Source organism: Phocoena sinus, chromosome 12 (genome assembly GCF_008692025.1).
Source record: "Phocoena sinus isolate mPhoSin1 chromosome 12, mPhoSin1.pri, whole genome shotgun sequence".
Classification (NCBI taxonomy): Eukaryota; Metazoa; Chordata; class Mammalia; order Artiodactyla; family Phocoenidae; genus Phocoena; species Phocoena sinus.
Genome location: NC_045774.1, coordinates 25,568,540 through 25,588,549, shown reverse-complemented (window position 1 = coordinate 25,588,549; position 20,010 = coordinate 25,568,540). Strand labels below are relative to the sequence as shown.

At 46.4% G+C, this 20,010-nt stretch overlaps 1 protein-coding gene across 1 annotated transcript in view; it reads left to right on the top strand.

Moving 5' to 3' along the window:
• ARFGEF3 (ARFGEF family member 3) overlaps window positions 1-20,010 on the top strand; it is a 181,759-nt gene that overhangs the window by 116,153 nt on the left and 45,596 nt on the right. The window contains exons 13-22 of the mRNA XM_032651324.1: window positions 897-1,063; window positions 2,367-2,532; window positions 6,376-6,483; window positions 6,829-7,044; window positions 7,207-7,317; window positions 9,073-9,223; window positions 11,056-11,373; window positions 13,799-13,932; window positions 16,309-16,454; window positions 18,026-18,205. Of these exons, the coding sequence (XP_032507215.1) occupies window positions 897-1,063; window positions 2,367-2,532; window positions 6,376-6,483; window positions 6,829-7,044; window positions 7,207-7,317; window positions 9,073-9,223; window positions 11,056-11,373; window positions 13,799-13,932; window positions 16,309-16,454; window positions 18,026-18,205 (1,697 nt within the window). The remainder of the gene's footprint in view (window positions 1-896; window positions 1,064-2,366; window positions 2,533-6,375; window positions 6,484-6,828; window positions 7,045-7,206; window positions 7,318-9,072; window positions 9,224-11,055; window positions 11,374-13,798; window positions 13,933-16,308; window positions 16,455-18,025; window positions 18,206-20,010) is intronic.

Genomic DNA, 20,010 nt, shown 5'->3' with positions numbered 1-20,010 from the left:
TGCAGAGGATGGTTGTAGGTACAAGGGATGCTCTTTTAGATAGAATTAAAGGGGAATGTATGTGAAAAGCTGACACCTGGGCAGAGCCCTAAAAGAATCGAGGCAGGGCTTCCCTGGTGGCACAGTGGTTAAGAATCCGCCTGCCAATGCAGGGGACCTGGGTTCGAGCCCTGGTCTGGGAAGATCCCACATGCCGCAGAGCAGCACAACTACTGAGCCTGTGCTCTAGAGCCCACAAGCCACAACTACTGAGCCCGTGTGCCACAACTACTGAAGCCCGCGCACCGCAACAAAGAGTAGCCCCCTCTCGCCACAACTAGAGAAAGCCCGCGCACAGCAACAAAGACCCAACACAGCCAAAAATAAAATTAATTAATTAATTAATTTCAAAAAAAGAATCGAGGCAGCTAGTCATCCAGAGATCTTGGGAGACCATTCTGGGGAGAGGCAAAAATGCAAAGGCCCTGAGGCACATCCAGGCTTGGTGAGGTCAAGGAACAACAGACAGGTTGGGGTGGCTGAGGGGAGGGGTGGGGTCGGGTTTTTTTATATTGTGATGGGAAGTCATTTGGAGAGCTTGAGCAGGAGACAGGCAATCAATTATTCTGCCTATTTCTAGGTAAAGAAGGATTTAAGTGATTTTACCAAAGCACCTGGTGAATAATAAAAAAGATTTTCCCAAGTAGGTTCACTCCGGAGTGCATGCTCTTCCGCACCAGTCTAGGGCGCGTCTCTGCCCGAATGCTATTCCTTGCTGGCTGTCGTTGCTTTACAGAAACGCCCTACAAGGTGCTCCTTTCCTGGGATTGGTTCGTGGCTCTCCGTAAGCGGTAAGCCGGACGTTAAGCGGGTCTTGCCAGGCGTGGTGTTTGAGGTCTCTGGATTCTCTCCCGCAGGCATGATGCACTCCCCGGGATTCGACGGGAACGGCAGCCTGGGCTTGCAGATGCTGATGAACGCGGACAGCCTGTACTCGGCCGCGCACTGCGCCCTCCTGCTTAACCTGAAGCTCTCCCACGGCGACTACTACCGGAAGCGGCCCGCCCTGGCGCCAGGCACCATGGTGAGTGTGCGTCTCCGCCCCGCCACGCCGAGGACCAGCGACAGCCTCTGGGCTGGCACCCGAGCATCACTGCCACGAGAGGAATGGCCGGTGTGTTCTATCTCACACTGATATGGAATGGGTGATGCCCGCGGGGCTGTGGAGGGTGGGCGGACGCGATGCCCAGGAACTGTTGTGCAATTTGCACGCTCGGTGAGCCGCAGAGCTACCCACCTAGCTCCAGGAGTAAAGAACCCCGTGTGCCTGGAAAGGGCTGCCTACCAGTGGCCCAGTAACTTCATCCAGTGGCATTAAACACACGTGTGTAAGACATATTCAAAAACGTAATCAGGGCTTCGCTGGTGGCACAGTGGTTGAGAGTCCGCCCGCCGATGCAGGGTACACGGGTTCGTGCCCTGGTCCGGGAGGATCCCACATGCTGCAGAGCGGCTGGGCCCGTGAGCCATGGCCACTGAGCCTGCGCGTCCGGAACCTGTGCTCCGCAGCAGGAGAGGCCACAGCGGTGAGAGGCCCACGTACCGCAAACAAAACAAAACAAAACAAAACAAAACGTAATCACCGTCTTAAGTGACAGCAGGAGATGTGCAGAGAATGGTCCCCTTTGCATAAAATGCAGGCATGCTGCTACAAAAACCCTTCACTGAGTTCCAAAATATACCAAGACCCACTCGGACCCAGAGCTAAGGTCACTAATAACAGAACACCTCCTGTGAGGTGATGGCAGTGACGAGGATTCTTCGTGGTTGGCTCCCTGGCGTGAGCAGACCCCTCCATGGCGGACCCTGGTACCAGTTCGAGAGCCTAAATCCATGGAGTGACATTAAGGGATCAGCAATCATTTGTTTGATAAATGATTGACAAATTGTATGTTTCCGAGGGTAAGTGGTGGCTTCATGAGTGTAAGTCCAGTATCTCTTGAGACACATATGTCCTTCAGGGAGGACATGCCACCTCTGCTGCTGATGGGACAGTAAGAAGGAGGTGCTCTGTGAAACATTTGTGTGCATTTTCTAATCCTCCCACATGTCAAAGAGCAAAAATATAAAATGTAGTATCCCTACTCCTTCTACAGGGTTTCTTAAAAAGATGACATAAATGAAAGGACCTTCATGAAGTTTGGGGCTTTTCCATTGCAATTTCCACTTCCCTCGCCACCCTCTGTCCCCCAGTCGACAAGGTTGTGTTTTTCCCATAAGCGGTGACTCAGTGACTCGGGATGGGAAGAGGCGGCAGAGGAGCATGAGAGCCTGTTTGTTTGCAAGGGATCATATCTGGTCACCTTCTCGTGTGGTCTTCTCTGCAGAAAGAGTTCATGAAGCAGGTCCAGACCAGCGGGGTGCTGATGGTCTTCTCCCAGGCCTGGATCGAGGAACTTTACCACCAGGTTCTCGACAGAAACATGCTCGGAGAAGCCGGCTACTGGGGCAGCCCCGAGGACAACAGCCTTCCCCTCATCACCATGCTGACTGGTCAGTGGCTCCTGGCACGGCTCCATGGCCCTCGGTGGGGTGGGGAGGGCCCACGCTTCAAAGCCGCTTTCAGGGAAGCAGTAGTGTTTCAAGCAGCACCCACAAAGCCTCCCTGGCAGCTGATGGCAGTTCCAGGGATGTGTCATGAGTTCACCTCATAAGAACTTTCCTTTTTTCACGTGGGACTCTGCAGGCTCACTGTGTCCCATTGGATTAGGAATTATTTAGCACCTATGTCTGTTGGGATAAAACTGTAGACCTCTTCTGGGGATATGAAGTACTGTCTGGGCGCAAAGCCCAGAATTATTCCTGGAAACTCTCACATGCTCATAGATACCCTGTATCATTCAGTGCTTCTGAGAATTTGCCAGTAATGTCAAATGATTGATTCTAGCTTGGCTTCATCCCCACTTCTTATCCATATCAGAGATCCTCCCTTCCCTTCCCAGCTGTACCAGAGTGAAAAAGAATGCAAGGGAATTGCCCGGCGTTAGGACTCTGCACTTCCACTGCAGGGGGCCCGGGTTCAATCCCTGGTCGGGGAAATAAGATCCCACCAGACACGCAGCATGGCCAAAAATAAAAGAAAGAACGTAAAATAGCTTGCCCAGCATCTTTTCTTTAGTGTCTTGAGTTTTTAAAATCCTATTTAACTATTGGAAATATCATAGGAGAACATGAAGAGAAGTATGGGGTGTGGTCATAAGGCAACATTTTGGCCAAAGCAGCCGCTCATGGCTCGGCATGGCATAACCACAATGTCAGGTCAAGATTGGGGAGTGCTCAAAAGTTTGGACTGGTCATCAGGAGCCTTAATAAATTTGATCCCAGTTCCCAGACTGGTTTCTATCTGAATGATCTTTTCATGGCTCCCACTGATGCGATAAGTAGAGCATGGCCCTACGTGGACACCTTCCCTGCCCTCTCTGTGGTGTGTATGTCCTCACACAACTCAACACGGCTTTGCACCGAACAGGGCACACCGGCGGGAACCTGGGGCAGTCCAGCTGGGAGGCAGAATCTGTTGTCCCAAAGGATATGTTATATTGTCTGTGGTTGCCACTCTTACAAAGGTGGCAGAGTGAACAACTGACAGGTGGAGATCAACACTGAGGAATTTGGGGGAAGGTACTATTTAGAAATCAGGCAGGGAGTCAGACATACAGTGAGGTCTGTCCATAGCAGGCAGTGTCTTGGTCATTGTCTGGCATTTGGAGCGTTGGTTCCAGAACTAGGATGGAATTGGGGGAAGCAAAACTGGGTCCCCAAGCCTTGCAGACCATCATCACCAGACAAGTGACCAATTAGTATTTTATTAATCATGATAATATTTACATCCATTTTAAAAATAGGAATTCATATTTATGAAGACGACATTTATTCAGTCTGCCTGTAAGCAATGCTTGGTTTCCATCTCTCTGCACAAACTGGCTTCAGGTTGAGATTAAAGGTACTGTCCAGAGTTTCTAAGTGTCTTGGAATTTAGATGAAGGTCTTAAACATGCCAGCTTTAATTTCAATACCATAGTTTCTGCCAAAATTAATCTCTGAATTTCTTCCCTGAATCTTAATACAAGGAGTCATACAGTAGATGTAAAAATGAACAAATAGGGACTTCCCTGGTGGCGCAGTAGTTAAGAATCTGCCTGCCAGTGCAGCAGACCTGGGTTCGAGCCCTGGTCTGGGAAGATCCCACGTGCCGCGGAGCAACTAAGCCCGTGCGCCACAACTACTGAGCCTGCGCTCTAGAGCCCACGAGCCACAACTACTGAAGCCCGTGCACCTAGAGCCCATGCTCCGCAGCAAGAGAAGCCACTGCAATGAGAAGCCCGCTCACCGCAACTAGAGAAAGCCCATGCGCAACAATGAAGACCCAATGCAGCCATAAATAAATAAATTTTAAAAATTGAACAAATAACAGGCTCTTCACAGGAGCCGTATTCATCAGTCACCAGTGTTAATCAGCCATCTCTTTTATAATGGAACGGTAAGTTCAATTGCTTCATCCATAGGGAAGTTATCTAACTTTAGATTAATGATAGAGAAACAGAGACTTTTCATAAGAATTCGACAGAATTACGTTCTGTGATTCTTTGTAGCAAATTTCAGGTGTGAAGTGACAAGTGAATTTGAGCAGCAGTTAACCTAGAGCTTGGAAACGTCCGTCTAATCTTTCCATTATGTGTAAGGAAAAGCAGTAGCGGTCACCTGGTCATCAACACTGTACCTACCTGTGGCCGTTCCTCACGTCATGTCATGTCAAAGTATTCTATGGATTGTGGAATTTTAGCACTTAGATAAGCTTTGTGTTACTTGAATTCATCAGTCCTTTACCTAGCAGGTAGGAAACAAAACTTTGATACGTGGCAATTTCTGGCAAATGTCATTAGACCATTTGATCATAAGTCAAATTAATTTCAGTGAAACTGCTCTGTTCCCACTGTAGTAGTCCTATAGATTTCTCCCTCCCTTCCCTCCCACACCCAGTTTTACTGAGAGGTAATTGACATATTAATCCCAGGTGTACAACATAATGATCTGATATATGCATGTATTGTAAAATGACCATCACAGTAAGTTTAGTTAACATCAATCACCTGTCATAGTTACAAATTTTTTTCTCACTGAGGTGAGAACTTTTACGATCCATTCTCTGAGCAACTTTCAAAGAGATGTGTTACCAGAAGTCTCTAGACTTCCTGGAGTTACTGTAAGAATCAAAGATATAATGAAATAATTTTCAAACACCATGCAAGTCTCATCCTACTGGGGTGAAGGTGAAGTTCTAAAGTCAGGGAAGAAGCTTATGTTACCCTCTTCTCCCATCCCCTCTGTGGTGCATTCACCTGTGTTAGTTGCATTCAAATGCATATGCTTCTACTCCATGGTCACTCCTCCAAGGGTTACCTCCTTTTTACTGAGGAATTTGGGGCCCAGAGAATGGAGTACCTGGCCCAAGGCTACAAGACTACTTAATTCAGAGGCAAGGCTGAATTGAAGCCCAGCCCTCTCAACCCAGGCCAGTCTCTTCTTACCATTACGTTAAGGAATGGTTCATTGAACTAATTCTGTAGATGAGAGTATATTTTAACAAAAATTTAAACAGGGTGAATTAGAATCCCATATTGAGCTGAAGTTTGGTGTCATGGAAGGAGACCTGGATGGGTGTCAGAAGACGTGAATACTGAGTCTGATTCCTTCCTTTGCCAGCCTCAGGATGTGGGCGATTTACCTACTTTGAATACTTATTTCTTCCTCTGTGAAATAAAGAAAGATAATACCTACCCTGCCTACGTACTTGGAGTTGTTGGGAAGATCTAATGAAAAACATGTTACGTGAAAACACTTTGAAAATTGTGAGGTATTATTAGTAAGGTATTGTGCTTTCCAATCAGATTATATGATTATCTGACCAAAGAGGCTTATCCTCCTCTTAATTCTTTTGAGGAAGCTCTGAAAAACAGATCCATGTTGGAGTAACCTGTACCTATAAAACTGTAAAATGGTGCCACGATTTTGAATAAAAGAGAGTATGCAAAGATCAAAATATTCTAAATCAATAGATTTTCTAGCAACAGAGTTATCAGAATTTATCTTTATTTTTTCAAATAAAAAAACGCATCAGCCTCACAGAAGAATGCTCTAGCAATGAAAGAAAACTGTACTGAATGGATAAAACAAAAATTATAATATTCTGATAAAAGGTTGCTACATACTTGGTACATAACAGATCCCATGACTGTTTGTTGGGAAGAAAATGAATATGGTGGTAGCCATTTGTTTTTGACTGGAGTGTTCTTTAAAAAGAAAAAAAAAAAAAACCTTGCCCTTTTTCCTTGACAGATATCGATGGCTTAGAGAGCAGTGCAATTGGAGGGCAGCTGATGGCCTCAGCTTCTATGGAGTCTCCTTTCACCCAGGGCAGGAGAATTGATGACTCCACAGTGGCAGGTAGTGACTTGGGTCTTGAGTTTATGAATATACATCCATCGCATGTGTTACCAGCAATTAAATTATTATGTGGCAGCTTTCTGTACTGACGTAAATGAATTAAGATTTCATCTTGGCAGAAAAATACCTGGTGGAAGTTACTAGCATCGTCCAGCTGCTGGTGCAACATTCATTATTTATCAACACAAAGTGAAACACAATCCGATATAACCCTTCCCATTGTATTTCCTGTAGTAGAATTGCACATGGCTCGATAATGCTAATGTGATGGTCAGAGAATCCCAGGCCGTTCATCGCCAGGTTGTTTTATCTCCGGAAGGTAACCCACACCCCTTCACGTTCTAGGTGTGGCGTTCGCTCGCTACATTCTGGTTGGCTGCTGGAAGAACTTGATCGACACTTTATCAACCCCCCTGACCGGCCGAATGGCGGGGAGCTCCAAAGGGCTGGCCTTCATTCTGGGAGCTGAAGGCATCAAAGAACAGAACCAAAAAGAACGCGATGCCATCTGCATGAGCCTCGATGGGCTGCGGAAAGCAGCACGGCTGAGCTGTGCTCTAGGTATGGCAGACATGGTATCCCTGACCCGTGACCCGAGGGGTGTTCCCGAGGAATACATTAGGAACGGCCCTAGTGGACAACAAGTCTTTTAGGAGTGCTTCTGCCAGGTGAGTGCTTAGAGAATAGACTCAGTTAAGGGGTGATTGTTTGTTTCCTCTAAAGGAGTTGCAGCCAACTGTGCGTCAGCCCTCGCCCAGATGGCAGCTGCCTCCTGTGTCCAGGAAGAGAAAGAGGAAAGGGAAATCCAGGAGCCCGGTGATGCCATAGCACAAGGTAACAGCAGAAGGGCTAGAATCCACCTGGTGCCTATGTGAGGTCTGCACGTGCCCGCACACACGAGCAGACACACTTGTCCCTGTTGGCATGTGTGATACACGGCATATTGTACACCACTGGTGATGAGATCCCGCTGGACCACAGGCTTGGGTCAGTTTTACATGGCTGACCCTCCAGACTGCTCACAATAGGTCCCTCTGGACACAAGAGACATACTGGCTCCTGGCGACTAGGAAAGTGCACCTGGCTGCTAGCCAGAGGCCCACCTGGCTCAGCTATTCACACCTGTGGCGTCCTTTGGCCACTGGCTTTGAAGCTTCCCAGGGTGCACATTTGAGGACCCCCTCAGGCTACAATGGGAAAGATAGAATGGCCAGGGTTCTGAGGGGGGAATCAAACCGTTGGAGGAATCCCTGAGAGGAGGCTCAGGAAGGCTTTGCTCTTGTCAGAGAAAAACCTGAGCTTTGTGAACTTGGGAAAGGGTTGATTTTTAACTTGTTAAAATTAGTCAATGAAGTGGATGGTTATCTAGATATAAGGAAAGAGAATGGCCTTTCTAATAGCAGTGGAAGATAAAATGGCAGACAGCAAACAAGGAAAAATTGGAAGCTTGGTCCAACTTGTGCTAACAATGTATCAGGTATGTAAAATAGGTAGTCACAGAAAGAGTCCGCACATTTTTAGCTGAGAAAAACAGGTTAGGTTGGTGTTCCTCAAACTTGAGTAATAGAATCATGTGAGAACAAAGCAACTCTTACACATCCCCAGTGTTAACTGCAAAAGGGCATCACACTTTTACTTAAAATGTACAACTATAAGTTACATAAAAATACTTAAATTTAAAGTTCTTCAAAAACTGTTAAACCAGAGCTAGTATTTGAATTATAGACAAATAAAAGATAAAATCAATATCACATCCGTGAGACAAATGATTCTTTGCTAAAAATCACTTTGCCCTTTACAGTAGGAGCATGGGTCGGCCTCCTCTGTAGTGAGCGTGCTGTGTTTCTGGGTTCTGGACCATTGCTCAGTTCTCCCACTAGACCCATCTTCCAGTGACTGGACACCTTAATTCATGGAGGACGCTGTCGTTTGGCCTTGCCTTGGCATTTTGCGTAATTGACATCTTAAGTCACCTTCTGCATCCTTTCTCATTCATTATCTACAATTTAAAAAGTATTATTTGAAGATCACAAGTATAAACGTAAACTCAGGGAGTGAAACGATACGGGAATTTTCAGTTATAAAGCGGTCATCGTGGCGCTGAGTGTGTACATACATTTGTAGTTTTACATGATCATCATCATGACCACCTAACATTAAATAAACCTCAGAGAGGACTTGGGAAGGCCAGGAATTCTTATTATCAATATGAGTACACAGGGGCAGAGGATGGGTCTGGGCACAGATGGCTTTAGCTGGGATTGGCACTTGAAGCCCATCCTCACTGCTGTGACTGACCCAGATCCCAGGGGTGGGCCCAGAGGAACTGTACCTGCCAGCTCAGAATCCATGGACTTCTGAAACCCCGGGGCTGGGGTCACCAGTGTCTGGGGGCCTGTGGGCTGGGTAGTTTGCTGATGAGCCTCGGGGACCTGCCAGTGAAGGGCTCGCTGCCAGTGACATCCAGTGACATCCCCCGTTTCCTTTTGCCCTTGCCCAAGAGCACATTCTTTCCTTTCCCTCCTTTCTCCCTCCCCTTCTGTCTCCCTTACTTGGACTGTTATTCTAATGAATGTCTTTCTGACGCAGTGAAACTAAAAGTGGAGCAGAAACTGGAGCAGATCGGGAAGCTGCAGGGGGTATGGCTGCACACAGCCCACGTCCTGTGCATGGATGCCATCCTCAGTGTCGGCCTGGAGATGGGCAGCCACAACCCGGACTGCTGGCCACACGTGTTCAGGTGTGTGACCGGATCCCCAGTCCCGCAGGCCTGGCACTGCCTGCCGGTGGGGGGCGGGGGAGGGCCGGGAGGGGGCCTGCCATGGGGAAGGGGTAGAACCCCGCACCTGCCAGCACGTAAACAGTTCACAGTAATTCACAGAGTTTGGAAAAGCCCCAAATGAGAGGTTAAAAAGAGAAGACGGAATAAGGGCCCAACTGAATGTATGTCTCAGAGAACAGTGACAGAACTGAATTTAGGAAACTGTGAACTGTCATTGACATTGTCTGTGAGAGGCAGATACATCATCCCAGGGAAGAAAAACTGATTCTTAACTAGAGGCTGGTAAAAGACCACGTAAGTTAGGTGAATACTAGGCAGATCTAAAAGCTGGTCATGTGTCAGCAACATAACGTGGCTGTATGTTTATTAATGTCCTTTTTATTGAGAGAAGGATTTTTGGTAGCTTACATGGACACATCATAAGTACAGTTTGCCTACTTTTAATTTAGCTAGACAAAGGAAAAAATAGAATAGTACATTGTGTCAAAGACAGCCAAAAGTTTGGCTTTGTAGTATCAAAGTAAAAAGAACCTCCCAATCAGTTACACAGTTCACAGCACCTGTAAAGTAAAAAAGTGAGAGCTCCACAGTCTTCCCACGGCCAAGAAGAAAAGCCTGCCTTCCCTGGCACTGGCGGTCGGGTGGACCTCGGACAAAGGGAGGACCACTCTCCACCCGCAGCAGGCACAGGGAGGCTGCGTCTTTCTTGCCCATCTCCCCAGCACACGCCCCAGCCTCTACAAGCTCAGTTCTGGCCGAGCGGTGGAGGGCGGTCAGGAGAAGGATGTTGGCCCGCAGCAGGGCTCAGGCATCCAGGTCTTTCCCAGAGCACTGGCCAGATCTAGGCTCTGTTTATCATCCTCAAAGCAAGTACAGCCTTGAGTGCGTGTTGGTCGACTTTCAAAGATGATTCTAGGGTTGAAGAACTCATCTTGAGAGGAACACGTGGAAGGGCCAGCATGAATCGGCCTGGAGCACAGTGGGTTTTAACGTGGAGGCTGGTGACACGCTACTCTCCGTTGCTTTCACAGGCAAAAAGAGAAAGACTTAAATTGCACCCATGCAATTTCTATGGAATCAGAAAATGGCCTGATTATGGAACATCAGAGTGGATTGTCCACGATAGTCTTTCCTAGTAACTGGACTTATTCTGGGGTGAGGGGTCTCTAGTCCCAGGTCCTATTGGGAACAGTTTGGAAGCTGGCAGCTGTACCATATGTTGTGACTCTTCTCTGAGTTTACTGTGATTAGGTGACTACCTCACCCCCTGCCCCGGTAGTGGTTACGTGGCGCTATCAGGACCCAGTGGGACATGGCTGGATGGAACCCCTGAGTGAGGGCCCATTGTGGCCAGAGGGCCAGTCCACCACACGCGCACTCATTCTGGGATCTCAAAGTGAGGAGATGTTTCCCGAGTCCTGACTAGAGCACGAGAGAGAGGGAAGAGGACTCTTTGGGAAAACTCACTCAAACAGCCAAAGTCCTGATAAGCCAGTATGCTGGACAGGACGTACCAGGATAAACAGAGCTCTGTTCCCAAACTTTCACCGAGGAATCCTTAGCCCACTTCCAGGCTGTCTGGTCCAACTCAAACAAAAGTATGTATAGCGGGAAGAGAGGAAGTGGGAGTGGAGAGAGAGGGGGAGAGAAGTGGCTCTCGCCGGAGGAAGGGGAACAATTCAGGAGGACTGTAAGGCTGGCTCAGCTCCTTTGTATCTCACTGTGGGGTCGCCAGAGCGGGCCCAGCTGAGCTGCAACTTTCAACGGCTGCTGTGTGTGACTCTCTCCAGGGTGTGCGAGTATGTGGGCACGTTGGAGCATACCCACTTCAGCGACGGCACCTCTCGGCCCCCACTGACCATCAGCCAGCCTCAGAAGGCCCCCAGAGGCGGACTCCTCGGGGACCCGGAGAGCGAGGGCTCACCCCAAGAGCAGAGCCTGGAGCAGGGGAGCTCCCTGAGCGCGGCCCCCGTCATCCAGCCCCTCTCCATCCAGGAACTCGTCCGGGAAGGCAGCCGAGGCCGAGCCTCCGACTTCCGTGGGGGCAGCCTCATGACGGGCAGCAGTGCCGCCAAGGTCGTGCTCACGCTCTCCACCCAGGCCGACAGGTACGCGCTGTCCCCACCACGCCCCGGGGGGCTGTCCCGCAAAGAGCACCCGTCGTCTGCTGGCCACATCACATGCTCCTCTCTGCTCTCAAAATCATCCCCAGGACAGCTTGATTTGTTAGCCAGTCGTTGAAGCCTCTTGTAATTTTTTCCAAGTACGTCTCTGTCTGCCATCACGCTGCGCACTCACAGTGAACTCTCTTGTCTGGTGACTAAGGCTGGAGGCTCAGGGGCGGGGTCAGGCAACCCGGGGCGAAGGCTCTGCACTGACTCCGCCCACAGGCAACTTCCACAGTCCTTGCTTTCTCATCGTAGAACAGGGCCATAAAGTAGCATAACTCTCACAGGCTAGCCATAAGGTTAAATTAATTAGTTTGCCGGAAGTAGTTAGGACAGAGCTTGGCAAATAGTAAACATTTGCTATCTTTATGATAATATTTTAAAATCCTGCACCCAGGAGTGTGATCTAAATTGATGCCCAGCCGTCACACGAAGATGTAGGGGGAGGAATCATCAGTAATTCCAACTGTTAGGTGGTCCTCCTTCTTTTTAAAAAAAAAAGCATATTTATTAGAGAAAATGCAATCTTAAAACATTTAAGAATTTATGGCAAGACTAATAGATACCATGTGTTCCCCTAGTATAATAAGGCTAAGGTCAACATTTGTCCCAATTTGTCTTCAAAAAGGTTTTTCTTTCTGCCTGTGCAGAATTACACTAATGTACTAATCTTTGTGAGCTCTGTACAAATGATAATATATTGTGATCGTTTGGCTACTTGTCCTGTGGCTGCACAAGAAACTAGACAAGAATGAGCTCCCTCTTTCCTGTTATCTGCTTTTCTGAACTGAGGTGGCCCTTCTTGATGCGGAAAGTGCTTTGGTCACCTTCACATGGAGACCATCCCACTTCACTCTTCCACACTTGGCGGCTGTGCCCCAGACGACCCAGCACAGGCGCAGTGAAGTTCACATGGGAGGATGGACAGCAAGGGCGTAGAGATGTGGGAGGAGCATCGCTGGCTGGGCTCAGAAGACTCGAGTTCATTCCTGGCTTTGACGCCAACCAACTGCAGGGTTGAGTCTGTGTAAATAGTTGCACTGAGATTCAGTTTCTTCATCTACTGATTTGGTACAATAATCCCTCTTTCCTGTCCATCCAACAGGGTGGCTGTGAAAGTGTTTGGGAAGCTGGAAAGTGGTATACAGGTGTCAGATGGGATATAATATTCACCACTCTTTTCCTACTAGGAAAGAGGAAGAAGAAATGATTAATGGGATCCAGAAACCAAATGGTGTTGAAATTACAAAACACAAGAAAAATATATTTGTTTAGATAATTTGTGAATGATTGATCCACTGATTCCCATCTTAAAACTTGTGTGCCTTGTATTGTCCCTTCACAAGGGCTTTGTTATTCGGTTCCTATTGGAGACACTCTCCCTTACCCAGAACATGGCACCCCATAGGGCTGCTTCCTCTTCTCCTGTCACCGTGGATTTGGAGGGCAGGCATCAGGATGACCCCAGAGGAGAGGAAGGCTGGCTCGCCTCATTCCTCGTGTGCCACATAAACTGGTGTTTGATCCCAACATTCCAAGTGCCAGTGAGCCTCAGCCTCCTCTAAGCCCTGCTACCTGTGCTTACCTCCTTCTCCCTAACTCCTTCTAGAAATGTCTATGCCCAACAGAGTGGAAAACAAAAAGAACCTGCAAAGTCCTTTATCTTAGGGAATGTTCATTATTCCAGTACATGCTTGAGCTTCACCATGTCCAGGGCTCTGGGTGCATGAGTCAGAGGGGTAAGAAGGTCAGTCCCTGCCCCTGGGGGGCTTACAGATCAAGTTTACTCTGCTTCTGAATCCTCAGAGCCAAGCCCAGCATTAAACTCGCCAGTTGTAGCCCAACAAAAGCCTTGATTAACTTGCTGCGTTTTTTCTTTAACATAGCTTATGAAATTGTAAGAATTCCATTCCCAGTTTTTCAGTTTCTGGGAACGATGCTTTGCCATCTTTCAACTTCTTGCCAAATGTTTTATGAGTGCCCATCTCAGCTGAGCTAGGCCATGGAGCTACAAAGATTATTTTTTTAAATATGGTCTGTGCCCTTCAGGTTAGAATCTTAGAATAGACTTGTACTCAGTAATAAGAGACATAATATATTATTATATAATACATTATTTATAATACATTTATTTATTATATAAATGTATTATTTGTAATACATTTATATAATACATTATTATATAAATGTATTATATAATACATTTATATACATTTATAATACATAATACAGATATAATACTGTACATTTCTTCACAGTGTTTACACATTTTCATTAATCACATCTAAGAAAATTACCGTAATCGTTCTGCCATAAAGACTTCGCTGAATTGTATCCAAGTAACAAGTCTTTTTGTTTCATCCAGGCTCTTTGAAGATGCTACAGATAAGTTGAACCTCATGGCTCTGGGAGGTTTTCTTTACCAGCTGAAGAAAGCATCACAGTCCCAGCTTTTCCATTCCGTTACAGAAACAGTTGATTACTCACTGGCAATGCCAGGTAATTCTTTCCCGGCAGAAACTGTGCCATGAGGTTAGCAGGAAACAGCCCAGATCTCTGATATCAACAGCCTGCCTAAAGACTTGAACCCACCTTCCCTCCGTACACCGTCACCTTGGCTCGAGTGAAAATTCGTCATCTGGTGTGGAGGCACGACCGTGGCGGATGGGGGTTGGCGGTTTGCGTGGGGTGTCATTCTTTGTCAGTGGAAATGTTGCTGCCACCCCTGTTGCAGGTATTGCCGCTGGAGCTGGACCGTGTTCTGCTAAATCTTGTGCTTGTGATGTAGAAACGGTGTGGCTCCTCAGGGTGCAGGTAGCTTCACATGAGGGTAGGAACTCCTCTCCGTATCACAAAGCGTACACCTGCCTTAGTCCAGCCTACTTGCAGAAGCAGCTTCTAATTTCAGAAGGGCCTGGGAGAGAAAAATGGAAGGCTTGACAGAAGCCTCAGGCCACTCTTAGAAAAACTGCTCTCATGGCATCTCCCTTTAACGGCGGGTCAGTATCGCTGTCTTCACGGATGAGGCCAGATGAAGGCCCTCTTGAAGGCCAACACGTGGAAGAGGGGGTAGAGTTGTACTGAATCACCCAGGCATCCCAGGTGGGTGGCAGGTTGCTCACAAACTCTGCTGTCCATCAGCAGCCAGGGTTGTTGTGCTATAACAGTGAGTACCTTGTCCCCATGGCAGAGTCACAGAGCCGTGGGCCAGGATCGCACTGGTGGCAGGTTGAAGTGCACGACCTCCGAGTTCCTTCCATCATCAGGAATTTTGATTCTTACTGCAGATTCTAATTTGAGAACCATAGTCCTTTCCCGTGAGTTTTTAATAGACTTTAAAACCTTAGCTATATAAAGCCAACCTCCCAGATCCAGCCAACAGCCGGAGCATCTCTGAGCCCAGGGACCACTTTCAGAGTCTTCTGCATGGAGAAATCAGCAGACTCCGAGCTTACAAAAAACAATGAGCAGTGAGGGTCAGGAAGAGGCAGCAGACGTAGGGGGAAGAAGCATTGGCTTTGGAATCAATCAGATCCAAGTTAAAATGCTGCCGTCACTACTTACCAGCTGCGTCATTTTAGGCAAGTTGGTTCACCCTTCTGATCTTCAGTTTTCTAATCTGTACATGGCAGTAGTTACATTTACTTCTTAAGGGTTGCTTTTAAAATTAAAGTGATTACAGACATAGAGAACAGACTTGTGGTTGCCAAGGTGAGCGGTGGGAGAGGGATGGAGTGGGAGTTTGGGATTAGCAGATGCAAACTATTATATACAGGATGGATAAAGAGCAAAGTACTACCGTATAGCACAGGGAACTATATTCAGTATCCTACGATAATTCATAATGGAGAAGAATATAAAAAAGAATGTATATATGTGTATAACTCAATCACTTTGCTGTACAGCAGAAATTAACACATCGTATATCGACTATACTTCAATAAAAATAAGAGTGATTAAAGACACGAAGAGCCAACACAATGTCTGATGCAGAGTAAACAATCAGTAAATGTCACTGAATTTTGGTACTGTCATCTTGAAGTTTGTCTGATACGGCAAGACGACTTAGAAAGGCACATGCTGGTTGGAAGAGGCTGATCGTGATCAGTATTTTGTATGTGTATGGGAGAAGCAGGAACACGTGGGCAGAAAGAGAATGGAGGAGACTAAGGTGACAGTGGCAGAGAAGTAGCAAGAGGTCCGAGTAGGCAAGGATTGTACGGAAGCAAGACAGAGGTTAGATCGCATGTTATTGGGTGCAAAGGGGCCTGACCTGCTTGGCAAGGGCTTCAGAGGTACCCTTAAGCATTGACCACGTGGATGGTGGCGGTAAAGGATGGGGACGATAACAACAGTAACAGTATAACTAAGTGTGTGGGGCAAGTAGTCTGTGCCAGGCCCTGTGCTAAGTACGTTATGAGCATTATTACATTTCATCCTTGAAGAAACTTTAAGAAGTAGGTACTCTCATCCCCACTTTTACAATGAGAAACCGTGGATTAGAGAGGTAAACTTCTGGTCCATCGTAACCCACCTACTACATGATGGAGCCAGGATTTGGGCCTAGGCAGCCGATTCCCTGGCCCTTCTACTTAACCACGACATCATTCCTCCTTATCAACAAGCATTGTTTGCCTGACACGTGTAAATGTCAGGGATGCTACAGTGAACAGGAGAGGTGGGCCCTGGCTTTGTTAAGTGAATCTCCTGTTCTTTCTTGAATCCAGGCTCCCGTCCTGTCTTGGTAAATTCATACCGAATAATCCCACTGATCTGAGTATGGCTCTTTGATTTTCATCCTCTCTCCATGCTTGAACAGGTCAAACTATTTCTGAGTTTTGGATTGATGGCTTTCATGGTCTTACCTTCCTGTAGGAGAAGTGAAATCCACCCAAGACCGAAAAAGTGCCCTCCACCTGTTCCGCCTGGGGGACGCCATGCTGAGGATTGTGCAGAGCAAAGCGAGGCCCCTGTTCCACGTGATGCGCTGCTGGAGTCTTGTGGCGCCACACCTGGTGGAGGTGAGCACCTGGAAAGTGGGCGGCCCAGGGGCCTCCTGCAGCAGAGCCAGCACAGGGCTCTCCAGTCAGCATGGGGCAAAGGGCACTGTGGCCACAGCAGTAAGGTTCCCATCACCTGGTCGTAAGCATCATTGTTCTCTGATTATACCTTATGGCACCTAAAGAATTGCCGCAAAGGGCAGCGCTGCCCTGGTGTCACTCTGACCCTCTATCTTTAAAACTATGTGACTCACCTAGACACCTCACACTGCCGTTTTCTTATACTTCATGGTCTGCTATCAACCTAAGTCTGGAGTTTCACTTTTATACGTGAATATAACAATGTCTTTTGTTCCTGCCAGGCGCTCTTTTCTAATAGCTAAACATATTCTAGGCAGTGCCTTCTAAGTAGGGGAACCATAAATCCTGGTTTTCCCAACAAAATTAACTAGGACCCCTTTGACTCTCCAAAAGAAAGCAGTCCATATGATAAATTATATGGTAACTCCATCTAAGCATCTCGATACATGATGACTGGCTACTTCTAAGTTGATGGGGAAATTGTTGCCCTGTTTCACAGTGGTAACTATTCCAAATAGTCCTTTAGCACTTACTTGGTAGAGCTATGTCATAAAATAAAGTATTTGGGGGAAATAAATTTACTAACCTGAGAACATTCTAGTAAGGGGGTAAAAAATAGTTATGGAGAAACAATATATCAGTTTGTATTATACTATAATAAACCACCCCCCAGACCTAGTGACTTAAAACAATAACTGTTTATTTAGGTTACGATTCTCTGGGTCAGAAATTCGAGCTGAGCTGTGCAGCTCTTCTAGTCTGGGCCAGGCTTGGCTAATCTCAGCTGGCCTTATGTGTTCACTTGTGGTCAGCCTCTGCAAAGACTGGGGCTGTGTGATGAGGGTCCTCTCTGTGTGGTCTCTCCTCCTCCAGCAGACTAGCCCTGGCTCAGTCACATGGCATTCTTAGGATTCCAAAGGAAAGCAAGAGGGCAAACCCCAAATCAGAATTGCTTTTCAATTCTCTACTTACATAATATTTGCTGTTGTTCCATTATTCAAAGTAAGTCACACATCCAAGCCCAGGGTCGGTGTGGAAGAGGACCGCTAAAGGACACGGATACAAAGATGTGAGCCAATTAAAGCTGTATTGGTGCAATCATCCCACATCCCTGAGGGACAGATGTCGCATCTGATCTTCGTATGTTTGTGGCATGGCTAACAATGAGACCATGGGTGGTTTCCAGACTAGGTTCCGGTGTCTTTAGTCAGCATGTTCTCTACCACCCAAGAAAACAGTCACGTTACAGGAAAAAAGAAGAAGAAATTATTAGAAACTCTTATTTTTCCAGAAACTTCAAAGTGAAATTGGAGATGTGTCTGGTCAGTTGGTTAAATTATTTAAAATGCAGTTTAGTGCGCTGTTCATTGATACTTATCCCTTGAAATCTTTTACTTTAGCAGAATTGCTGCTTCCACCTCCCTACGATCAGGTGTGTTAGGAAGACCTTCAGAAACCAGATTCTTAGTTGCTTGAAGTCCTGAGGGTGTTTGACTCTCTGAATTTTGCAGGCTGCTTGCCATAAGGAAAGACACGTGTCTCAGAAGGCAGTTTCCTTCATCCATGATATACTGACGGAGGTTCTCACCGACTGGAATGAGCCACCTCATTTTCACTTTAACGAAGCACTCTTCCGACCTTTTGAGCGTATCATGCAGCTGGAGTTGTGTGACGAGGATGTCCAAGACCAGGTCAGTGTGTCACGGTAGCAGTGCTGCCATCATTGCCATAGCCTGCTGGCTCTTGTTGAGTGCACTGGCAGGACTGTTCTGTGCGTGCTGCATATTAAATCCGTCCAATAAGCCTATGTGGAATCTGTGACAAGAAGAGGTAAAGCAATTTAGCTAAGGATTCATGACTAGTGATTGGTGGAACTGGGATTTAAAGCAGGCAATCTAGCTGTAATAGTCTATACGCTCATACCTAGCCTATACCCTTAACCAACTGTCATATTCTCTACGGAGAGACAGGCGGTAAAGAACCTAGCTAGAGACTTCATTTTTTTTTTTTTTTTAACATCTTTATTGGGATATAATTGCTTTACAATGGTGTGTTAGTTTCTGCTTTATAACAAAGTGAATCAGTTATACATATGTTCCCCTATGTCTTCCCTCTTGCGTCTCCCTCCCTCCCACTCTCCCTATCCCACCCTTCCAGGCTGTCACAAAGCACTGAGCTAATATCCCTGTGCCATGCGGCTGCTTCCCACTAGCTATCTACCCTACTACGTTTGTTAGTGTGTATATGTCCATGACTCTCTCTCGCCCTGTCAAAGCTCACCCTTCCCCCTCCCCATATCCTCAAGTCCGTTCTCCAGTAGGTCTGCGTCTTCATTCCTGTCTTACCCCTAGGTTCTTCATGACATTTTTTTTCCTTAAATTCCATATATATGTGTTAGCATACGGTATTTGTCTCTTTCTTTCTGACTTACTTCACTCTGTATGACAGATTCTAGGTCTATCCATCTCATTACAAATAGCTCAATTTCGTTTCTTTTTAAGGCTGAGTAATATTCCATTGTATATATGTGTCACATCTTCTTTATCCATTCATCCGATGATGGGCACTTAGGTTGTTTCCATCTCCGGGCTATTGTAAATAGAGCTGCAACGAACATTTTGGTACATGACTCTTTGAATTTTGGTTTTCTCGGGTATATGCCCAGTAGTGGGATTGCTGGGTCATATGGTAATTCTATTTGTAGTTTTTTAAGGAGCCTCCATACTGTTCTCCATAGTGGCTGAACCAATTCACATTCCCAGCAGCAGTGCAAGAGTGTTCCGTTTTCTCCACACCCTCTCCAGCATTTATTGTTTCTAGATTTTTTGATGATGGCCTTTCTGACTGGTGTGAGATGATATCTCATTGTAGTTTTGATTTGCATTTCTCTAATGATTAATGATGTTGAGCATTCTTTCATGTGTTTGTTGGCATTCTGTATATCTTCTTTGGAGAAATGTCTATTTAGGTCTTCTGCCCATTTTTGGATTGGGTTGTTTGTTTTTTTGTTATTGAGCTGCACGAGCTGCTTGTAAATTTTGGAGATTAATCCTTTGTCAGTTGCTTCATTTGCAAATATTTTCTCCCATTCCGAGGGTTGTCTTTTGGTCTTGTTTATGGTGTCCTTTGCTGTGCAAAAGCTTTGAAGTTTCATTAGGTCCCATTTGTTTATTTTTGTTTTTATTTCCATTACTCTAGGAGGTGGGTCAGAAAGGATCTTGCTATGATTTATGTCATAGAGTGTTCTGCCTATGTTTTCCTCTAAGAGTTTGATAGTCTCTGGCCTTACATTTAGGTCTTTAATCCATTTTGAGCTTATTTTTGTGTATGGTGTTAGGGAGTGATCTAGTCTCATACTTTTACATGTACCTGTCCAGTTTTCCCAGCACCATTTATTGAAGAGGCTGTCCTTTCTCCACTGTACTTTCCTGCCACCTTTATCAAAGATAAGGTGTCCATATGTGCGTGGGTTTATCTCTGGGCTTTCTATCCTATT